Consider the following 19,348-nt stretch of genomic DNA (forward strand, 5'->3'; position numbering starts at 1 on the left):
GAGTATGCAGAGAGAAGTGATAAGAGAGGGAGTGGCAGGCACCAAAGCCAGCAGAGCACTCCCAAGGATGTATCTATAGCAGTCCTTTGTGAGAAAATCCTAACAGTTACATGGAATAGGCAGAGGAAAGCATCTCCAAGTAAATTTAAATTCTGGAATTAGGAAGAAATGACAAAAGTTATTCCTCAAAACAGTTCTAAGTCCCAGGAAGAACCTCCAGAGTCTAGAACTAGCTGGAAGCTCCCAGTTATGTTGAATAGAAAATGCCCCTGCTAAAAATCTTGACAAATACAGTACAAAAATGAAAACACTGCTTTTACATAGGAATATAAATACAGAAGGCTTGAATAAAAGATCAGCAAGTCAGAGAATATTGCTTCTTGGCAAAAAAGGTTTTGTCTCAGGAATGCAAGGATGTTTTAAAAGTAGGCAGGACTGGACCTCGGATGCAGGCCTGTAATCCCAGCTGCTCGGGGGGCTGAGAGAGGATGAGAGTTTAAGGCATGCCTTGGCTATAGAGGGAAATCAAGGCCAGCCTGGGCAATCGAATGAAGCCCTCTCTCAAAATAAAAAGTAACAATGGGCTGGGAGTACAGCTCAAGAATAGAATACCTGCCGAGCATGTAGGAGACCCTGGGCTCAGTCCCTAATATTAGGGGGAAGGAAAGGAAACAGAAACAGAGTTTATATAAATCACCACTTAGTGTATTATTATTACTGTTATTAAATACATCGTGTGTGTGTGTGTGTGTGTGTCTGTGTGTCTGTGTGTGTGTGTGTGGTGTAGGTACATATACACCATGGTGCACCGTGTGAACCTCAAAGGACAGATTTGTTGAGTTGGTTCTGGGAAATGAACTCAGGTTGTCAGGTTTGTGCGGTAAGCATGTTTCACCTGTTGACTCACCTCGCTGGCTCTGTATCCTGGATTTCAACATCTTTATTCCTTTATAAAGAAAAAGATGTCTTTAAGATTGTAGAATCCGATAGACTTGAGCTGTGGAGAAAGGCCAATGGGTAAGAAAGCTTGCTCTGCAAACCTGAGAACCTGAGTTCAAATCCCCATCACCCACATTAAAAAGAAAATTAAAAAAAAAAAAAAAAAAAGCCTGGCTTTTGGCCGAGCTTGCAATGCTAGAACCCTAGAAGACGTTAGCTCAATCGTAGAGTATGTGTTTAGCATATAAAGGCCCTGGCTCCATTGCTTGTGGTTAGGAGATTATTAAGGGTGAAGACACTTCCCCACTGAGTTACACACTGTTATTTTTATTGTCTCTGTGCTAAAATCCCTTGAAGAAACAGCATAAGGAAGGAAGGATTTTAGTCTGGTCACGGCTCAGTGAATATAGTGTCAGCAGGAGCAGCTTCCCACTGCAACAGTGAGAAGTGACATCTACAGTCAAGAGGCAAAGACCCAGTCAACTGGGATTGCCTCTCAGTGATCCACTTCCAGCTAAGTTCTGTGTCACAAAGGTTCCACAGCCTTCCCAAGTAGCACCGCCAACTGAGGACTAAGTATTTAAATGTATAAGCCTCTGGATACATTTCCCCTCCACCAGTAAAACACACACACACGTGCGCACACACTAACGCTACCATGCTGTATTTCATCAGATCTGAACACTGTAAATTTCAAGATATTGATACTTTATGAGCAATTAAAACACCCTGCCAGTTAGTTATACCATTAAATCTACAATTAATTGTACAACATATGCTCAGTCAGAGATGTTGAAATGTGAAAAGTAAAGCAAATTGCATAAACACCAGTTCTAGAAACTGCAAACAGTCACTGAAATGGACATCTTTTTTTCAGAAACTAAGCAAGTAGATATTGATACAAGGTATGTTTCCAGCAGGCAGAAAGATTTGTTCTTCAGATGAAGTTATTGGTGAACCATGCTAACATTTGGATAGAAATTACATTGACTTCCTCTCTAAAGAAGATTTTCTAAATATGAGACTAGAACCCTAACTTAGGAAGGAAAAGCAGTGAGAAGTATTAGCTGCCTGATTAAAGGGCCACTCTTACCAAAAGGCATATTAAAAACAATCAAGTTACCTATATGTGAAAGAACATGATTTAACATATAGAATACCCACAGTCCACAAAAAAAAAAAAAAAAAAAAAAAAAAGGCCATCTAGATACCTTAACTGGTAAAGGCACTGGCCACCAATCCTGCCCATCAGAGTTCTATCTTCAGAGTCACATGGTGGGAGGAAAGAACCAACTCCTGTGAGTTGTCCTCTGACCTCCATATGTCGTCTGGCATGCACACACAAAGAAGTGTGAATTTTTTTTAATAAAAAGAAAAAAGTCAGAAAGCTGGATTTTTCATCAGAAGAGACAAATGCATAGTATGTGGCTCTTAATAATCAATGAAGGGTAATTAAAGCCAACTATCAGCCTGCGGGTGTAGCTTAGTGGTAGAGCACTTGCCTAGCATATGGGAGCACCACAAAATAATGAAACAAACCCCCACAATAATAGAACCATTCCTGACTGCAGTCTGAAATGCTTGTCAGTGGGGACTAAGTAACTCAGAGGTTGTAGAGATTCAGGGAATGAGTACTTTGTCCCCTCGATGAGATCTGGGGAGCTCACAGCATCCTGGGCCTACAGCAGCCCTTCACTGTGCTAAGGTCTTCCTCCACTCAGCCATTCAGCACCACTCTTCAACTTTGCCTTGCAGAAATAATCAGACATGTACACAAAGACTTCAGGCCTATTGCTCAGTAGAGCCAACTTGAGCCCCCAAACACCCACTTCCAACCTCTGAGACCTGGTGTAGCAGGAGAGGGGGTTTCAGTTTGGTTTGGGATTAAAGTTTGAGACATTGGGGAGGTGTGACACTGGGAGATGGCTTGTTACATGAAAGGATGACTGAAGACAAAGAGAACCCCTAAATCACCCTTCCCCTGAAACTGGAGAGGGCTGCTCCCAGGCCCCAGGGTAGAATGGGGCCTGGCGACGCCCCGACCTCAGTCCAGTGGCAGACTCAGACTTGGCACCTCCAGAACTGGGATGTGGATTGTTGTTGTTTTTGGTTGGTTGGTTGGTTGGTTGGTTGGTTGGTTGGTTGGTATGGTTTGCGTTTTTCAAAACAGGATTTCTCTGTGTAGCCCTTGACAGTCCTGGAACATGCTGTGTAGACCAGGCTGAAATCCACCTGCCTCTGCCCCCTGAGTGCTGGTATTAAAGGTGTGTACCACCGTGTCTAGCTTGGGATTTTTCTTGTTTGTTTTGTTTTTTTAGATTTATTTATTTATTATTTATATAGTAACTCTTCCTGCATGTATTCCTATACACCAGAAGAGGGCACCAGATCGCTTTATAGATGGTTGTGAGCCACCATGTGGGTGCTGGGAATTGAGCTCAGGACCTTTGGAAGAGTAGACAGTGCTCTTAACCACTGAGCCATCTCTCCAGCTCCACCCTCCTTTTTTTGGGGAGGGAGGTGTTTTAAGATGGAAGATTTTTGCTAATATTTGTTAGATTAGCAGTAGGAAACAGTTTACTATATAAAAGTGAACTCTTATTTCCCCGGCGTTCTGCCTGTGGGCTCTGGATTTTTTGATGTCTAATCAAAGCATGACTGGTTATTAAAACAACGCTTGCTTCTGTCTGTGGCAAGACTGAGTACTATGTCCCTTCAAAGTTGTTCCCCAAGAACACAGCATACCAGGAGGCCTCTTCTGGGAGGACTAGGCCCACAGGTAAGTTCCCCGCTGACTTGCCCTCCAGAAATGACCTCTTTTCTCTCCCAGTTCCTCTTCTACATCACTCTCCAACTAGAGGGTAGAAGGCTCCTGTTCCTGTGGTAGTCTATGTTGATCCCTGTCTGCACCCTCCTATTCGGAGCCCATAGGACATGTTCACTGCTTCTCCTTTTCAGCCCTAGTTATCTCAGACCCACCCGCCAGCTCTTTCTAGCCCCATCCAGTTCAGCTCTGCTAGGATGGAGCTGTGGAGGGGCATAAGGAACCTGTTCTCGGGGATCTGTAGTAGGGTCCTGCTTTCTGCCAGGTGATGACCACATGCCCACTTACGTTCGCATTCAGAGTACAGAAGAGCTGGACAGAGGGTTAGAGGTGATCTGGGGCTTCTACCTTGTTTCCCTGCCCCTGCCCCTGGGCACCAAGCCTGGAGAGGATGTTTTAAGAAAGGGAATTGGTAGGGACACCCTAGGCAGGTGCCAGCCCAAGTGTGTTGGTGTAACATAGGCTGGGTCTGGCCCAGCAGGTTACAACACTCATGGACAGAGAAAGGTATCACTGGGCCTTGACCTCTGTGGGATGTGGCCTGAGAGACATCAGAATAATCTAGGGACAGCAGGCTGGAGAGGTAGCAGAGCTAGACTTAGGAAAGCCATCTTGAGTTAGGTGTGGGATCCTGTGACCCAAATGCTAGGACCCAGCCCCAGCTCCCAGCTGAAAAGGAAACATCATAAGGCCCAGGGCCCTGTGACCAACCTACCTAGACATTGCCACCTCTTTCCCCCACAGATACCCAGCATCTGAGCAGGGTTGGGTCAGGGCTCACTCTCTTGCTATGCATTTCTTTTAATTTTATGTGAGTGTTTTTCCTCCATCTCAGTATACTACTTTGCTCTTGGAAGCCAGAAGAGGGCATTGGTCCTCTGGTACTGAGTGAGAGATGGTTGTGTGTGCTTGGAACAGAATACTGGTCCTCTGCAAGAGAAGCAAGTGTTTCTAACCACTGGGCCACCTCTCCAGCCCCTGGACTTACGGTTACATAAACCCATAGAAAAAGTTACAGCCAAGTAAAGCTGGTGTCAAAGAGTAGGGGCTTGATTCCTCCTAGCACCTGGGATCTAACAAGATACTTGTACTAATTCCTTCCTTTCCTCCTGCAAAAAAAGTAATACAGCTTGGGGGGGGGGGTTAACTTATATGGGATTGTGTAGCATACACACAGAAAATTAGCCCAGGGAAGCTAGTGAAATGGCTTAGTGGGTTAGGACACTCTCCACCAACCAAACCCAATGACCTGAGTTCAGTCCTTGGAGAACCAGATGGTTGCAGAACAGTGACTCTTACAAGTTACCCTTCACATATATGTGATGGCATGTGCACATGGGTCTGTGTGCACACACAGTCTTACACAAATAAATATAACTTTTAAATTAAAAACCAGCCCGGGATGAGATGAGAATCCTTTCAGATGTTTTGCATGCAGATATACCTGAGGGCTTTCTTGCCATCAGTTCCTGTAGTGCGCAGTGACTGCCAGCAGCATGCCCTAATTGCTATCAAAAGCAGAGACTGGAACGTCCCAGCACTCAAGAGGCCGAAGCAAGGTGGTTGCACATAGTTTGAAATTACCCCAGGCTACATAGCAAAACCAGTCTCAAAAACAACAGCAACAACAAAAAACCTACATAGCGGGCATGGTGGTGCATACCTCTAATCCCAAAATTAATTGGGCAGAGGCAGGTGGTTTTCTGAGTTTGAAGCTAACCTGGCTACAGAAGTTCCAGGATAGTCAGGGCTACACAGAGAAACCCTGTCTCAAAAAACAAAAACAGTACAAGAGCAGAGATTTAGGATTGGAGAGCCTTGGAGATTGACTGTTTTCTTGTGATGGTCCTCTACTGTTGACCAACCAGTGAAAGAGTAAGGTTGCAGCAGGCTGAGGAGGTGTGATCATGTGCTTTCAGCTTACCCCAGTGGTTCAAGCTACACATGCCTTCTGGGACTTGCTGAGATCCACTGCTCCCTCACCCCCACCTCTCTGGTCCTCCTCCCTTTGTACTGTCCATGTGCTTTCCTGTTTCCTGAAAGACTTGATTGCATTCATGTTCAGAGTCCATCTCTGAGTCTGGTCTCCATGGCGTATTCAGGGCCTACTGCACACCAGGATCTGCTGCCCACAGGGGCTTCACCTTCTTTTCAAGGACACATCACAGGACCCAGAATGGAGGCTTCCTGGGGGCAGGGGAGCTGCCAAGGGCTGAAGTTACTGAGAGGGTTTAGAGTCTTGAGTCTGAATTCCTTAGATCTGAGAAGGTGTCTCCCTGCTTGCAAGGAGAAACAAGGAGACAGGGAGTGGCCCAAAACCAAGGAGGAGAAGAGCTGTGACAACTTTCCATTTAGAGAGCCCTTTCACAGGAGGCCCTGCAAAAGTGCACATGCCTGTTGAGGTCAGGCTGAACCTTGCCCTGAGTAACTCCGTATTGTGTAAAACAGTGGCTTTACACACTGACTACCCTGTGAGACTGTTTATAAGCAGCTTTGTACTCCATATTGAAGATGGAAGATGACTGTTCAACACCATTCACGTGGCACAGACAGATAGTGACTATCCTTGGAGTAGAAAGGGTGCTCCGTCATGGTGGATTGGGGCTATGGGAGCACATGGGCATATTAAGGTCATATCAGGAAAATCAGGCCCAAGAACTTACTGGGCACCCCAGGATAAGGAAAGTAACTCCTCCATCTGACCCCATGAGAAGTAAACATGTAGCAGTCGGGTGGTGGCAGTCCCCTCTGATCTGTCTCCTCACCACTCGGCATACATCAAGAACTGACTGACAGGCAAAGGTCCCCGCACTCTCCGAGGCTTCAGATTGTGTTTCCACTGTTGATGCAGCCTACTCAAATTGCCATCCACCCATCCTCCTGTTTATCTGGTACTGCTGTCCATCACTCAGCTTGTTCCTTTGTCTGGACCAAGTCTTTCAGAGGCAAAAGGACTCAGGCCTGCTGCTTTACTCTCAAATCTGTGACCCACAGTGTCCTGACTCACAGCCACCATCCATTTCTCCAACTTTTCCAGTTCTGTTTAATTATCAGAGACTTGTGTCCCTGACAGTTCCCTGGCTTTGGCTTCTCAGGCCTGTTTGGAAACTCTGAAACTCCTTGCATCTTCAACCCTTTACAGCCATCCCATAATCTACAAATATACATATAAAGAGTTATATTTACTGTGTGATGTATAATATATAAGAGTAAGTAAGGGCTGGAGAGATGGCTCAGTGGTTAAGAGCACTGGCTGCTCTTTCAAAGGACCTGAGTTCAATTCCCAGCACCCACATGGTGGCTCATAACCATCTATACTGAGATCTGATGTCTTCCTCTGGCATCCATGTGTACATCAGATGAAGCACTTGTTCGTAAATAAATAAAAACTAAAAAATCTTAAAAGAAAATAGTAAATAAGATTACAACAAAAGAACCTGTGTTGCACTGTCAAGGAAAGCGGGAGTGTTTGGCGAATTGCTGCTGTTGAAAATGCTGTACTGAATTTGTTGTCAATAAAATGTGACATTGTGGAAAACAAACTATGTTCCTAACCTCATCCTTGCAGCAGTGTGTGAGCTCACCCTCAGGAAGGGGTAAAGCCCTTCCCCTTTTCTCAGTGCTGGGACCCCTGTGGATCTTCACTTCAACCCCACAGAAACAGGGCTGCCTGATGGGACACCTGTGTCTGGTCCTATAACTACCATCTCCCTGGGCATTCCTGTGGCAGACAGAACTGCTGCCACTGGAATCTCTAAGCAAATAAGATGCCTAAGGTACATCCAATTTGCATGTTGGGTGTGTGAAGGAAAAATGGGCTGACTGTTTGCAGGCTCAGAGTTCCACACCCTCTTTTCAAACAGGCAGATCCTGCCCAGAGACTTTTTCTGAGACCACACCCCAGTGGCCAGCTGTACTGAGTACCTCTCTTGTCTGCTTCCAGCCCCTTTACCCTGGGAGGCAAAGGCAGGTGAGTGGCTGCCACAGCTCTGGCAGGGCCCTAGGGTCAGGGCTGGCCCTGATTTTGCTCCTGCGGGAACCAGGCATGTGCTGATGAGCTGGCTATGAACTCTGCAGTCTCCTCTGGAAGCCACTGTGCCAGGTAGGCTGAGTGTTGTCCTGGATGCTTGGGCCACAGGGAGGGTAGAAGGGAGATGGACTCACTGGGGTTCCACCCTCTGAAGTGGGAGCGGCAGCATTGGGGCTTGCTCTCCAGCCGCAGAGGCCTGGCACAGTTCTGCTCTAAGCCCTAGAGATGCAGTGACAATATTCAGTGTAACTACCATAACTCTCTACTGTAAGGAGTCAGCATTCCACCTGCCCATAACAGATTTTGTCTGGGGTCTTTAGTTGAGACTCCTCTGTCATTGCACTCAGTCCTACCCATCAGGAGACATACACTCCAGAGCTTTTGTATAAGAACACCTGTGGTTTTCATTCCCTCCTGGGGTCCCCACACTGTAATGCTGAGTCCTGGCAGGAGCTGGAGGTTTGGGCTTATGTATACATTCCAGGACCCTGTGTCCTTCCCCTTTCTGCCCACCTGAAAATTAGCCCTGCTCCCACCTACCTCCTTCCCAGACCATGTGTCACAGGCTGGCATGGAGACTCCATAGAACTCCCCAAATGACTGTGCTTTTCCTTGCTGGAGAGACTGGGGTCCTGGAAGTAGGTCCTCTAGAATTACAGCAAAAGCGGATGGCCCTAAAGGGTACTGTCTATCCTCCATGACCCAAATGGCCCTCCTCTATAGGTGAAGGAAGGAAAAGGGAGGGTCTGTATGGCAACCTCATACATACTGTGACATTGCCTTACACAGAGTGAAAGCACTCAGGACCAAAGAGGGCTCGGCACTTACTGGATGAATGAATAGGAGGGTGGGTGGGTGGGTGGGTGGATGCTACACTAGGCTCCTGGATACTCCATTCAGTGGCTGGCTCTTTCCTGGACCTAATATCCCAGAGTGTGGGGATTCTCACATGCCCACATTAGGACAGTACTGTCTGACCTTGACAGAGCCTTTGCCTATTTCTCTGCACCAGTCTCCTTACCTATAGAACAAGCTTGCCACAGGCTCTGCCACAGTGTCAGGGCTGGCTCTCACTGGTGTCCTCTCTAACCACTCATGCTCTGGCTACCCTGGCCTTGGTGTGGTGCAGGAGTGAGATGCTGCGGCGGCAAACCCGGGAAGAAGACAGCATGGTGCTGATCGACATGGCCTCCCCGGAAGCAGGGAATGACTGCTCTTACGGAAGCACAGCCCAAGCCTCAGAGGTACCCTCAACCGTAGGGATGGTGTTCAGCATGAAACCACCCTTCTTCCTCCCTAGACTCTGGACCATGAGGGTCCTGTGTGCTGTGTGATTTGGGAGCTCTCTCATCTCAGTCACGACCTGTATTCTTGCTCTTGTCCTAGAGCACTTGAAAAGTGGGTACAACATCCAGATGCAACCCCCAGCCCTGGATCACAGGGGAAAGGTGCCACACCATCAGGTCACCACTCACCTCCCTCAAACTTGGAGGGACAGTCTGAGATCCTATTAGACAGGAGGCTTGGGGGAAGGGAGAGAAGACAGATAAGACCAAGGTCCTGGGTTTGGTCCTTCTCTGCCAGAACCCCTGTGAAAGGAGGAAACTGGGACCACATACATATTTTCTGGATGTGGGGAATGGTGAAGTATGGTGAGTCACCCATGAATTCTGGTGCACGCAAAGGCCTGCAAATACTGGAAGGCAGATAGCAGATGCGCAGGGTGGCCACACCCTGGATGTTTTGCTGCTTCCCTGCTTTCTCTTCTAGAAATGGAATGGTGCTTGTGACCAATCTTTCTTCTGTTCTGCATCTAACAATTTGTCGGAAAAGCGACTCATGAAGGGGCCTACTCCTGCTAGGAGAAAGAGCTTTGTAGTCAGGGTCATGTCCTGGCTGGGATGGGCCGTGGAGCTAATAGAAAGTGGAGGGGAAGGTTAAGAGCATGCCTGGGGCTACCTTAAGGTTAGCATTAGAGTGGGAAACAGAAGTTAGGCTTGATACAGGGGTTAGTCCCTATGAGACAGTTAGAGGCCTTCTACAAAGGCAGGTAGTTCCAGAGGGAGAACATCTTGGTCTGCCTAGCTTCCTTTAGCCTCAGCTGAGCTTCTTCAATACCAGAAGACATTGGTCTCCTGAACAAAACCAAGGAGCCCTTAGTGCCTATGGAAAACAGAGTCCCTATAGGTACCATTTTGCCCCTCTGTATCATGAAATGAGGCCCCCAAAAGGGGAACACAAAGCCTTGCTTTCCAGAGGGAAAAAGAATGTAAGCAAAGCAAGGATTCTATACCCTGATTGAACTGACTTGTCCTCAAGAGCACACAAGAACAGTGTGGCTTCCCTTCCAGGTGTGGAGACTGGTAAGGGCATTCAGTGCAGGCCTGAGCATGGTTTTTGCCACATGCTGGGTAGAGCACTCAAAGACCAATGGAGGCTGGTGGGGAAGATAAGGATGGTGAGAGCCAGACACTAGCCTACCATTCTAGTTCTGCCTTCCCTTCCCCTCTACAGCTCCCAACTTTTTTCTGCATGCTCCTCTGTTAGCAGGGTGGTCTGGGGCAGGGCCAGAGCTAGACTGGGAGACAGGGATGAGTGGGAAAGCTGAGGAGGAAATGTCAAAGGGGGAAGAAAAAATGAGAAAGGAGGGCAGGAAGAATTAGGGAAGGTGGAGATGGTACAAGTTGGAAACAGGAGGGGCAAAGTGGAACATGGAAAGAGGTAGAAGGAGGGACAAGAAGCAACTAGGAAGGGGGCGGGGTGGGAGTGACTCATACTGATGGTTGGGTGCTGAAGGCTTTCTTCCTTCCTCCAGGCAGATAAACAGCAGGTGGTCCCCAGCAGAGTTGGGAGCTATGCCAAACCCCCAATTGGTAAGCCATCTGTACTCTGTTGGTCCTGGGGTGGGGTCATAAATGAGGTGCCTGGCAGCAGGAAGCCAACAGGCTTGGATCAGCTCAATAACCAGGCCTCTAGTGATAGTCCAGTGTTCTGGGGACAACTGTAGTGCTGGAGTTGAGGTGAGAGCCGCCTGCTGAGCAAGTGGTACACTGGGAGATAACAGGAAAGGAAGGTCCCCCTGACAGGAGAGCAGAGAGAGGAAAACCCCATAGTGACTGCTCCAGCCTTCCTCATTTTCAGCCACAAGTTTTTTGGTTTTTTTTGTTGTTGTTGTTGTTTTTTTTTTTTTTTTTCTTGCATTCACATCTTTCTACCTTTAAGTGTTCTCAGATCCACTTCTCCCACCATGCCCCTAGCCCATGGCTCCCACTTGCCCAAAGCCACCTTCATGTCCTGCTGGGACCTACAGCAGTTCTCTGTGGGGTCCTGGGCCCACACACTCCCCAGCAGCTCCAAAGGGACAGTAGACGGCTCTAACCTCACATGCCTTAGCATGACTATTACAAAAATGCAAAGCAGAAAGTAGCATGTTCTGACAAAGGTATGTGGGCATTAGCACACACATACCACTAGAGAGGCTGTAATAAGGCACACACAACACTGAGCTTCCACAGGAGCTGCGCCCAGATCCTCAGGGACCCACGTTCTCTCTGAACGTGGTCAAAGGAGGCAAATGTTAATGCTCTTGGCTTTATTTAGGCAGGTTTTTTTTTTAAACAGCTTTGTTAATAAGTAATTTACATACCACAAAGTTCACCTATTCTCTTCTTTTTTCTGTTTTGAATGGGGAATAAGAATAATTATTATGTATAAGCTTTTGTGTAGACATATGTTTTTGTTTTTATTTTTTTGTGTGTGGGGGTTTCCTTTGTTTTCTTATCTTTTCTTTGAGAAAGAGTTTCTCTGCATAGCCTTGGCTGTCCTGGACTCATGTTGCAGACCAGGCTAGCCTTGAACTCATGGAGATCTGCCTGCCTCTGCCTCCTGGAGTGCTGGGATTAGAGGTATGCACCACCATGCCCTGCTGTATGGACATGTTTTAATTTTTCTTGACTAGATAGTTTCAGGTAGAATTGCTATGTCATAAGGTAACCCAATGTTTAACCTTTTGTATAAATGCCGAACTTTTTCAAAGATAGCTTCCTGTTTCCCATAATACCACAGTGTGTGAGGTCACACTCTTAGCACAGCACAGCCCCTACTAATGCCTCTACTTGGCATGTGAAATATTATTAAAGTAGAAGAAACTCAAAGTGATAGAATTGGTATTATAAAGGACTCAACAATAAGCTGAGTGTGGTGGTGTACACCTGTAATCCCAGCACTTGGGGAGGCAGAGGGGGGGGGTGGATTTCTGTGAGTTTGAGGTCTGCCTTGTCTACAAAGCAAGTCAAAGACAGCTGAGGCTACACAAAGAAACCCTGTCTCGAAAAACAAACAAACAAACAAACAAAAGGACTCAACAATAGATTTGCTTAGGGGACAGTAAGCCACACAAGTAGAATTTAGCTAAAAGAATATATCCTCCTAACTACCCCAAAAGATAAGTACTATGCTTACCAGGCCTATTAGAGATAAGCAAAGTTTAGAATACAAGGGTGTAAATGTTTACTCACCTGGATTGAGCAGCCATTAGACCCTGGTTCCGATACCAAAGACATGCCTCTACAGGGCAGCTCAAGGGAGGCACTGCAGGATCATAGCTGTAATTAAGTTCTAGTCTGCCATTGAGTCCTGTATTCTTAACAGAGGAAACATAACAATTCTATCAGGTGGACGAGATGACCCTGGGTAACACCTATTCAAAAGAGAACCACACTGCTGTGTTTAAATAAGTCCCCATCTGCCGAAGTAGTCACACTTACAGTCTTCCCTGTCTCTGTTTAAATTGTTTGAAGCATAACTTGTGGCCAGGACCAGAAAGAGCTGTAAGGATGACAGAGTATGCAAAGTGCATAAGCCTGGGGTGTGTATAAACTAAGAAAGCAGAATGCTTTCTTAGTTGGGGGTCAATTCTTGTTTTGGCATTAGCCCCAGTCACCCAGGTACCTCAGTAAAAAAACTGTCCTTCATCTCTAAGTGTGCTGGTGGTTCCTCACTGGGACAGCATATTCTGACATTATTGCTATAGATGGGTTTGTATTTTCCTAATGACTGTCTTTTCTTGTGCCAATTAGGCATTTTATATCTTCTTTAGAGAAATTCTCTTCAAAATCTTTGCCCTTTTTAAATTGGTTGTTCTTTTTTCTTTGTGTGTGTGTGGTGTGTGTGTGTGTGTGTATAAGAGCCTTTTTAATTCTGGGTATGCTCCTTATTAGAAACATGTTATGCAAAAGTTTTCTCCTATTCTCTGGGTTGCCTTCACCTTTTGGATGGCATCCACTGATGAAATTTGTCTTATCAATTTTTCTCTTATTGTTATACTTTTTTTTTTTATCCAAGAAATCACACCTAACCAGGTTTCTTTAGGAGTTTGGGACATAGACTGTGGGAACCAAGCTACAGAAGGGATCCTAGGAGGACACACCCAGTCCCTCCCCAGCCTCAGTTCCTGATCTGCATTGCACACAAGCCTGCTCTCCAGCCCTATCTACAACCAAGGAGCCGGCTGGGCAAGAGCACTGGAGAAGCCAATGGCTCTCACTTCCTATCACAACCCCTGTGCCCCAGTTGAGAACCCAGCAACCCTGCCCTGGGCCTGCATTCCATTAGCCTGAGCTCTCTGCCTCTGTCCCCATTGATCCTTGCAGATTTTGTTCTTGTTTGGGAAGAAGACCTTAGTAGGAACCAAGAGAACCCTACCCAGGACAAAGCAGACACACATGAGGTCTGGCGGGAGACCTTTCTGGAAAATCTTCGTATGGCTGGCCTGAATATAGATCAGGTACATGGTGGTAAGAAGAGAGCTATGCGGGTTCTGTGTTTTCTCATAACCTGACTTTATTCTACAAGTCTGAGGGCCTCCCAGCCAAAAATATGATGCAAACTAAGCCCCAGAGTTCCTCTGGATACCCAACCTTTAGGGAGCTCCCTGTGGCTAGGGAACCACTGACCCCAGGCCAGCAGGAATATAGATCCATCATAACACACTAGGCTCACTCATCACAGAGACTAAAGCCTTCAGGAAAGTCGACAAAACTGCCTCCATCTTTGCCACCCATTTTCTATCTCCACTTTTGTCAGTGTGTGTCATTTGCAGTCATTGTTGGTGTTCATAGGATTTAGCAGATTCAAAGGTCCCTTTTGTGTTTTATGTAATAGTACCACTTAGAATGAATGAGCAGGAGAAATGGAATAGTCATGTAAGCCCTGAGTGAACACTGCAGTGGGCAACGGGGGAATCTCAGGATGGAGGGGTGTGCATGCCCTTAATTGCCAGATCTTTATATACATATTTTTGATACTCTTCATCCCAACCACCTCCTTCTGTCCCCAGAAGCATTGTTGTCATCATGGTCCCCGACCTTAAGATTCAGTTGTGAAACTTCTGTTAATCATATCACTCAGCACTTGAGCTTGGTTTTGTCTGTTTGACAATAGGGTCTTGCTTTTTCCATTTTATGTGGCCCTGTGAAACTCTCCTGAACAGCAGGCACTGTCTACCTTGCTGTGGGCTTGTAGGAGTTTCTTTATTTCTACTTGAGAACCCCAGTGACAGCTAGCTTTTGTTAGTCATCTTAGAATTGCTGCTAAACTGCATTTCTCCAGGAGCAGAGTTGATGACCAAGTGAAGCCTTTTCTTAAAAGGTGGCCCAATTTACACTGTCTTCTGGGTATGAGCTAGCACCCCCTTGCTCTGAATATTTTCAATATTTTCACATGTCATTGTTAGACTTTTCCATTCTCTCTTCTTTTTAAGATTTACTTATTTTTTTTAATGTGTATTTTGTTTTGCCTACATGCATACATGCATGTCTGTGCACCACATGCCCGGTGCCTACTGAATTTGGAAGAGGGAGTCAAATACCCTAGGACTGAAGTTCCAGATGGCTGTGAGCTGCCATCTGGGGGGTGGGAACTAAACCCAGGTCCTCTGCAAAAATAGCCAGTGCTCTAACTGCTGAGCCATCTCTCCAGCCCTAATTTTTCCATTTTTTTCTATTTTCATCAGTCAGCTGCTATACAGCCTTGGCTGTCCTGGACTCACTTTGTAGACCAGGCTCACCTCCAACTCACAGAGATCTGTCTACATCTGCCTCCCCAAGTGCTGGGATTACAGGCGTGTGCCACCACGCCTGGCTTTTTATCTAATTTCTAAAGAGGTTTTGCATATTTATGAGCCATTTGTATTTCCATTAAGCTTCTCCTTGACTTATGATAGGGGCACCTGCTCCCAGCCATAGCCCAGTTGAATCCAGTACCTATACCTGGGTATAATCTAAAATGCATCAAATGTTTAATCCTGGTGCTCAGGAGGCAGAGGCAAGGGCAGGAAGATCTCTCTGAGTTCAAGGCCAGCCTGATCTACAAAGCAAGCCCAGGACAGCCAGGGCTCTTGTTACACAGAGAAGCCCTGTCTCAAAAAACAAAGAAACAAACAAAATGAATTAAATGCACCTATTTGTCCAAATACCCCACCTGAGCCACCAGTCCACTCTACAGTGCAGCTGCTCCCTTGGGAGTAGAGGCTGGGCCAGGAGCTGTGCTCACAGCTGCTTCCCAGCATCATCAGAGAGGGCAGGACCACACTGCACACAAGAAAATACCAAAAGCCAAAGCTGGTGTGCACATATGCGTCTTATTAGCACCCTGTCGTAAAATAAGAAGGACTCCAAACCAGAGCCATCTAAGTTTGGAAGCAACTGTAAGGCCAACGCTTTTTGTATCACTTGTTCCTTTATGTTGGGTCATTTCCCTGTTTCTACTCAGTTGTGTAGGAACTCCTTGTTTGTTCTGGACATGTAGATTGCTTGTCACACATGTCACTGTTGATACAAGTTCCGTTTTTTTAAACTGTGGACAGGGCTGCTTTTGCCTGTCTTAGTCACTGTTCTACTGCTGTGAAAAGACAGCAAGGGAGCTCAAACAAGGGAGAATATGTAATTAGGGGCTGCTTACAGTTTCAGAGTTAGTTCATTACCATCATGGTAGAGGAGTTTGGTGGCATTCATGGTGCTGGAGCAGTAGGCTGAGAGCCACATCCTGGTCTGAAGGCAGAGAGAGAGAGAGAGACAGACAGACAGACTAGGCTTGGCATGGACTTTTGGCACCTAAAAACTCACTTTCAGTGACACACTTCCTCCAATAAGGCTGTACAGTCTAATCCTTTCAAAGAGTTCTACTCCCTGGTGACTAAGCATTCAAATATATGAGACTATGGGGGTCTAAGGGAGCCATTCTTATTCAAACCACCACAACCTCTGACCCTGTGCATTCTGTAACTTTTACACACACACACACACACACACACACACACACCATGCCTCCATCCATCCATCTATTCATCACTCATTATTCATCTACCCAACCACTAGCTCTCCAAATACTATCAGCCTTGAGACTACTCAGTTCTTAGCTCTCAGCCTGTCACAGCCATCCAAGGGTGCCCCAAATGGCAAGGTTCAGTTTGCCTCCATAAGAAGGATGTAGTTTCTACACAGGCATTTGGGGGAACCCCAGATGGCTGTGATGTGCAGCAAGGGCTGAGAACTCTGGAAAGGTCTTTGAAAGATAAGTCCATACTCCGCAGAGGCTCTTGTTCATAAGATCAAAAGTCTCAGCCCTCTCAAGGCTCTGGGCATGTCTTACCTCAGGGCAGCATGGACACTCAGTGTTGCAGGATTTGGGGAAAAGATGTCAAATTAACACATGTCTCTAAACAAGGACAACAGTGACCAGCTCAACAAATGGCTCAAACTAGTCCATCTTGATAAGTAAATGAGTTTATTAAATTACCTATAGAGTACTGGATGTACCCAAGTCACAACCTTCCTAACAGACTCCTAGTCTATATAGCTGTAAGTCTATAGCAGAATTAATATAAATCTGGGCTTATAGTGCTATCTAGCACCAAAACAGCAACAGACAAAAGCAAGCTTTATGTGTACTTTGTCTTCGTCTTTGTCATGGAGTCTGCTGGTCTCAGTAAACAGTGTCTAGGCATGAGGATGGCTTGTTTTGCTGTAGCCTGACATATAGCATAATGGAGGCTAGTAGTACCCACCTATCTGTGCACACAGGGGTGTACAGGCTTTTTAGGTATGTGGAGAGCAATGTGAATGTCCAGAGGTTTGTAGAAGGCTGAAGCAGCCACTGAGCATTGCTTGGCAAAGCTGAACTTGCTGACCCCCTTTTTAAACCAGAAGATGGGCTAGGTCAGTACAGTCTCTGAGAAGCAAAAAATGGGTCCCCAAACTTTGGGGGTAGGGCTGGCTTGGTTGTTATTGCCATAGAAGAGGATGCAGGTAGCATGGGCCCCAGATATAGGCTCTCTGCTGTCAGCACAAGCTTTCTGAGGCCTCGCAAATGAGCATTCCTACTGAGATGGTGTACAGCCATTGGCTGCCCATCAGCACCAGTGCTATGGCATTGTTAGCCCTCTCCTGAGTGTAAGTAGACACAGGGCACGCAGCAACACCCTCAGGCCCTCACAGAAGCCCCTGGTGTCCACAGCGTGATGTCCAGGATGAGGCCACTGCAGTACATTACATCCTCCTCAATGCACCCTGGGCTGTCCTCTGCTACTATGCAGAAGACCTGCGCCTGAAGCTGCCTCTGCAGGTATGGGGGAACTGGGCCAGAGGAAGAGACTGGGAGTCCCCACCCAGGTCAATAGCTGATTGATACCTATGTGCTGGGCTTACTGTCCAAAACCATCATTCCTTAGAGATGGGGACCTTTAGTTCCCTCCTAGCCAATGTCACATGGAGTCTTAGAACACCCATTGGGTGAGCAGGAAACATGACAGGCTCGGGAATCAGGGAGGTCCTGGCAGGGTAACCACGGCTATAAGCTGGCTGCCTTCCCTGCAGGATCAGAACCTACAGGGCCATCTGCTGAGGTAGCTCCAGCTTTGTGTGCTCAGGGTGAAGGACAGCAGGCTCTTGGAGCCCTCAGGATGACTCGCTTCAACTGCTCACAGTGGGGTTTACCTGTGTGGTGTGAGGGTGGACAGGGCACACTGTGTACTCTTATTCCCTAGTGGCATGAGCAGCTCTGGTCCTCAACATAACAGGCCAAGCAACTCTCAGAGCCTGAGGCTCCAGAGAGGGGAAGGGTCCACAGCGGAGGCCCGAGGTGGGAAGGGTGCAGCAGGGTGAATCAGTAAGAGATGCTATTTCTCAGTGCTTCACTCTTTGACTGCAATCCTGTTTGCAGATTTGGTCACTCTCTTTTCCAGCTGTGAAGATCTTCTGAATAATTTTCCTTGCAGGAGCTACCCAACCAGGCCTCCAACTGGTCAGCCACTCTTCTGGAGTGGCTGGGTATCCCCAATATCCTGCTGGAGGAAGTGCCTGACACGCCCCCGGAGTGCTACTCCTGCCACTTCAAAGCAAGCAAGCTGCAATGGTATGGTAGTGCAGCCCTGCTGAGCCCAGCAGGACACCCTCCTGTGGGACCAGCCCCCACTAAGAACTAGGATGGTTGTGTGAATGAGGCTGTGAATGAATTAACTGAACGTCATGCTTTCTCCCAAATGCTCTCCTCACCTGGGATTTTCAGAGAATACCATCTAAATCCCAGGTGAACAAGCCTACTGAGTCCTGTGTTGGTAAGTGACCCACATTAGTCATGCTAGGGTGGCTGTGCTGTGGGACAAACATGCCCCAGATTCTAGGAATGGACACACGAGGCCCAAGTCATGATACATTTCTGTTGCTATAACAAAATACCCAAAGATTGGTGGTATTCTGTTGAGAAAAGAAGTTTGGAAGCAGGGGACATGGCTCAACAGGTCAAAACACTTGTCTTACAAGCCTGAGTTCAATCCCTGGAACCTACCAAAAAAGCCAGATGTGATGGTGCACATCTGCAATCCCCAAACTCCTATGGTGAGATGGAGAAAAAGACAGAAGAATTGTATTGACGCTCACAGGCCAGCTAACCTAGAGCATATGTGCAGCAGAAACTGTAGACACCTCAACAAGGTCTCTTGGTGCTGGGACGTCTACACATGCGCTGTGGAATGCGCACACAGCATATAAACTCAACATATGTGCACACACAAAGACGAAACAGGAAATGGGGTCTGATAGGGAGCAATTACTTCCAACCCCAACCCGCTCTTTCCTCTCACTGTATGAAACAAACTGTTCTTTAAAAGAAGAAGCTCAGGCTGGAGAGATGGCTCAGAGGTTAAGAGAGCTGGGCTGCTCCTCCAGAGGTCCTGAGTTCAATTCCCAGCAACCACATGGTGGCTCACAAACATCTATAATGAGATCTGATGCCCTCTTCTGGTGGTCAGGCAGTACTCTGTATACTAATAAATAAATCTTTAAAAAAGAGGAGGTTTTTGTAGCTTGCAAGTTAGGAGGCTGATAGTCCCGGATTGGTAGCCTCAGCTGGTCAGCCCCTAGCTAGATATAGCAGTCATAACACAGTGAGACAGAGACAGAATGGGAGCTAGCAAGACCCAGAAGAGCAGACGAAGCTGTCTTCCTTCAATAACTGAATCTTTCCTGAGATCAGAATTAGCTCCCTTTAAGAGCAGATAC

At 46.9% G+C, this 19,348-nt stretch overlaps 1 protein-coding gene across 1 annotated transcript in view; it reads left to right on the forward strand.

The window, feature by feature from the left end:
• Positions 1-7,675: 7,675 nt before the first annotated feature.
• The window catches only part of Ano7 (anoctamin 7), a 28,942-nt gene continuing 17,269 nt past the window's right edge, over positions 7,676-19,348 (forward strand). The window contains exons 1-6 of the mRNA XM_021632023.2: positions 7,676-7,865; positions 8,923-9,037; positions 10,609-10,666; positions 13,445-13,578; positions 17,307-17,414; positions 18,067-18,203. Coding sequence (XP_021487698.1) covers positions 7,828-7,865; positions 8,923-9,037; positions 10,609-10,666; positions 13,445-13,578; positions 17,307-17,414; positions 18,067-18,203 — 590 coding nt within the window. The 5' untranslated portion in view covers positions 7,676-7,827. The remainder of the gene's footprint in view (positions 7,866-8,922; positions 9,038-10,608; positions 10,667-13,444; positions 13,579-17,306; positions 17,415-18,066; positions 18,204-19,348) is intronic.

The sequence above is a fragment of the Meriones unguiculatus genome, chromosome 15 (genome assembly GCF_030254825.1).
Source record: "Meriones unguiculatus strain TT.TT164.6M chromosome 15, Bangor_MerUng_6.1, whole genome shotgun sequence".
NCBI classification, from domain to species: Eukaryota; Metazoa; Chordata; class Mammalia; order Rodentia; family Muridae; genus Meriones; species Meriones unguiculatus.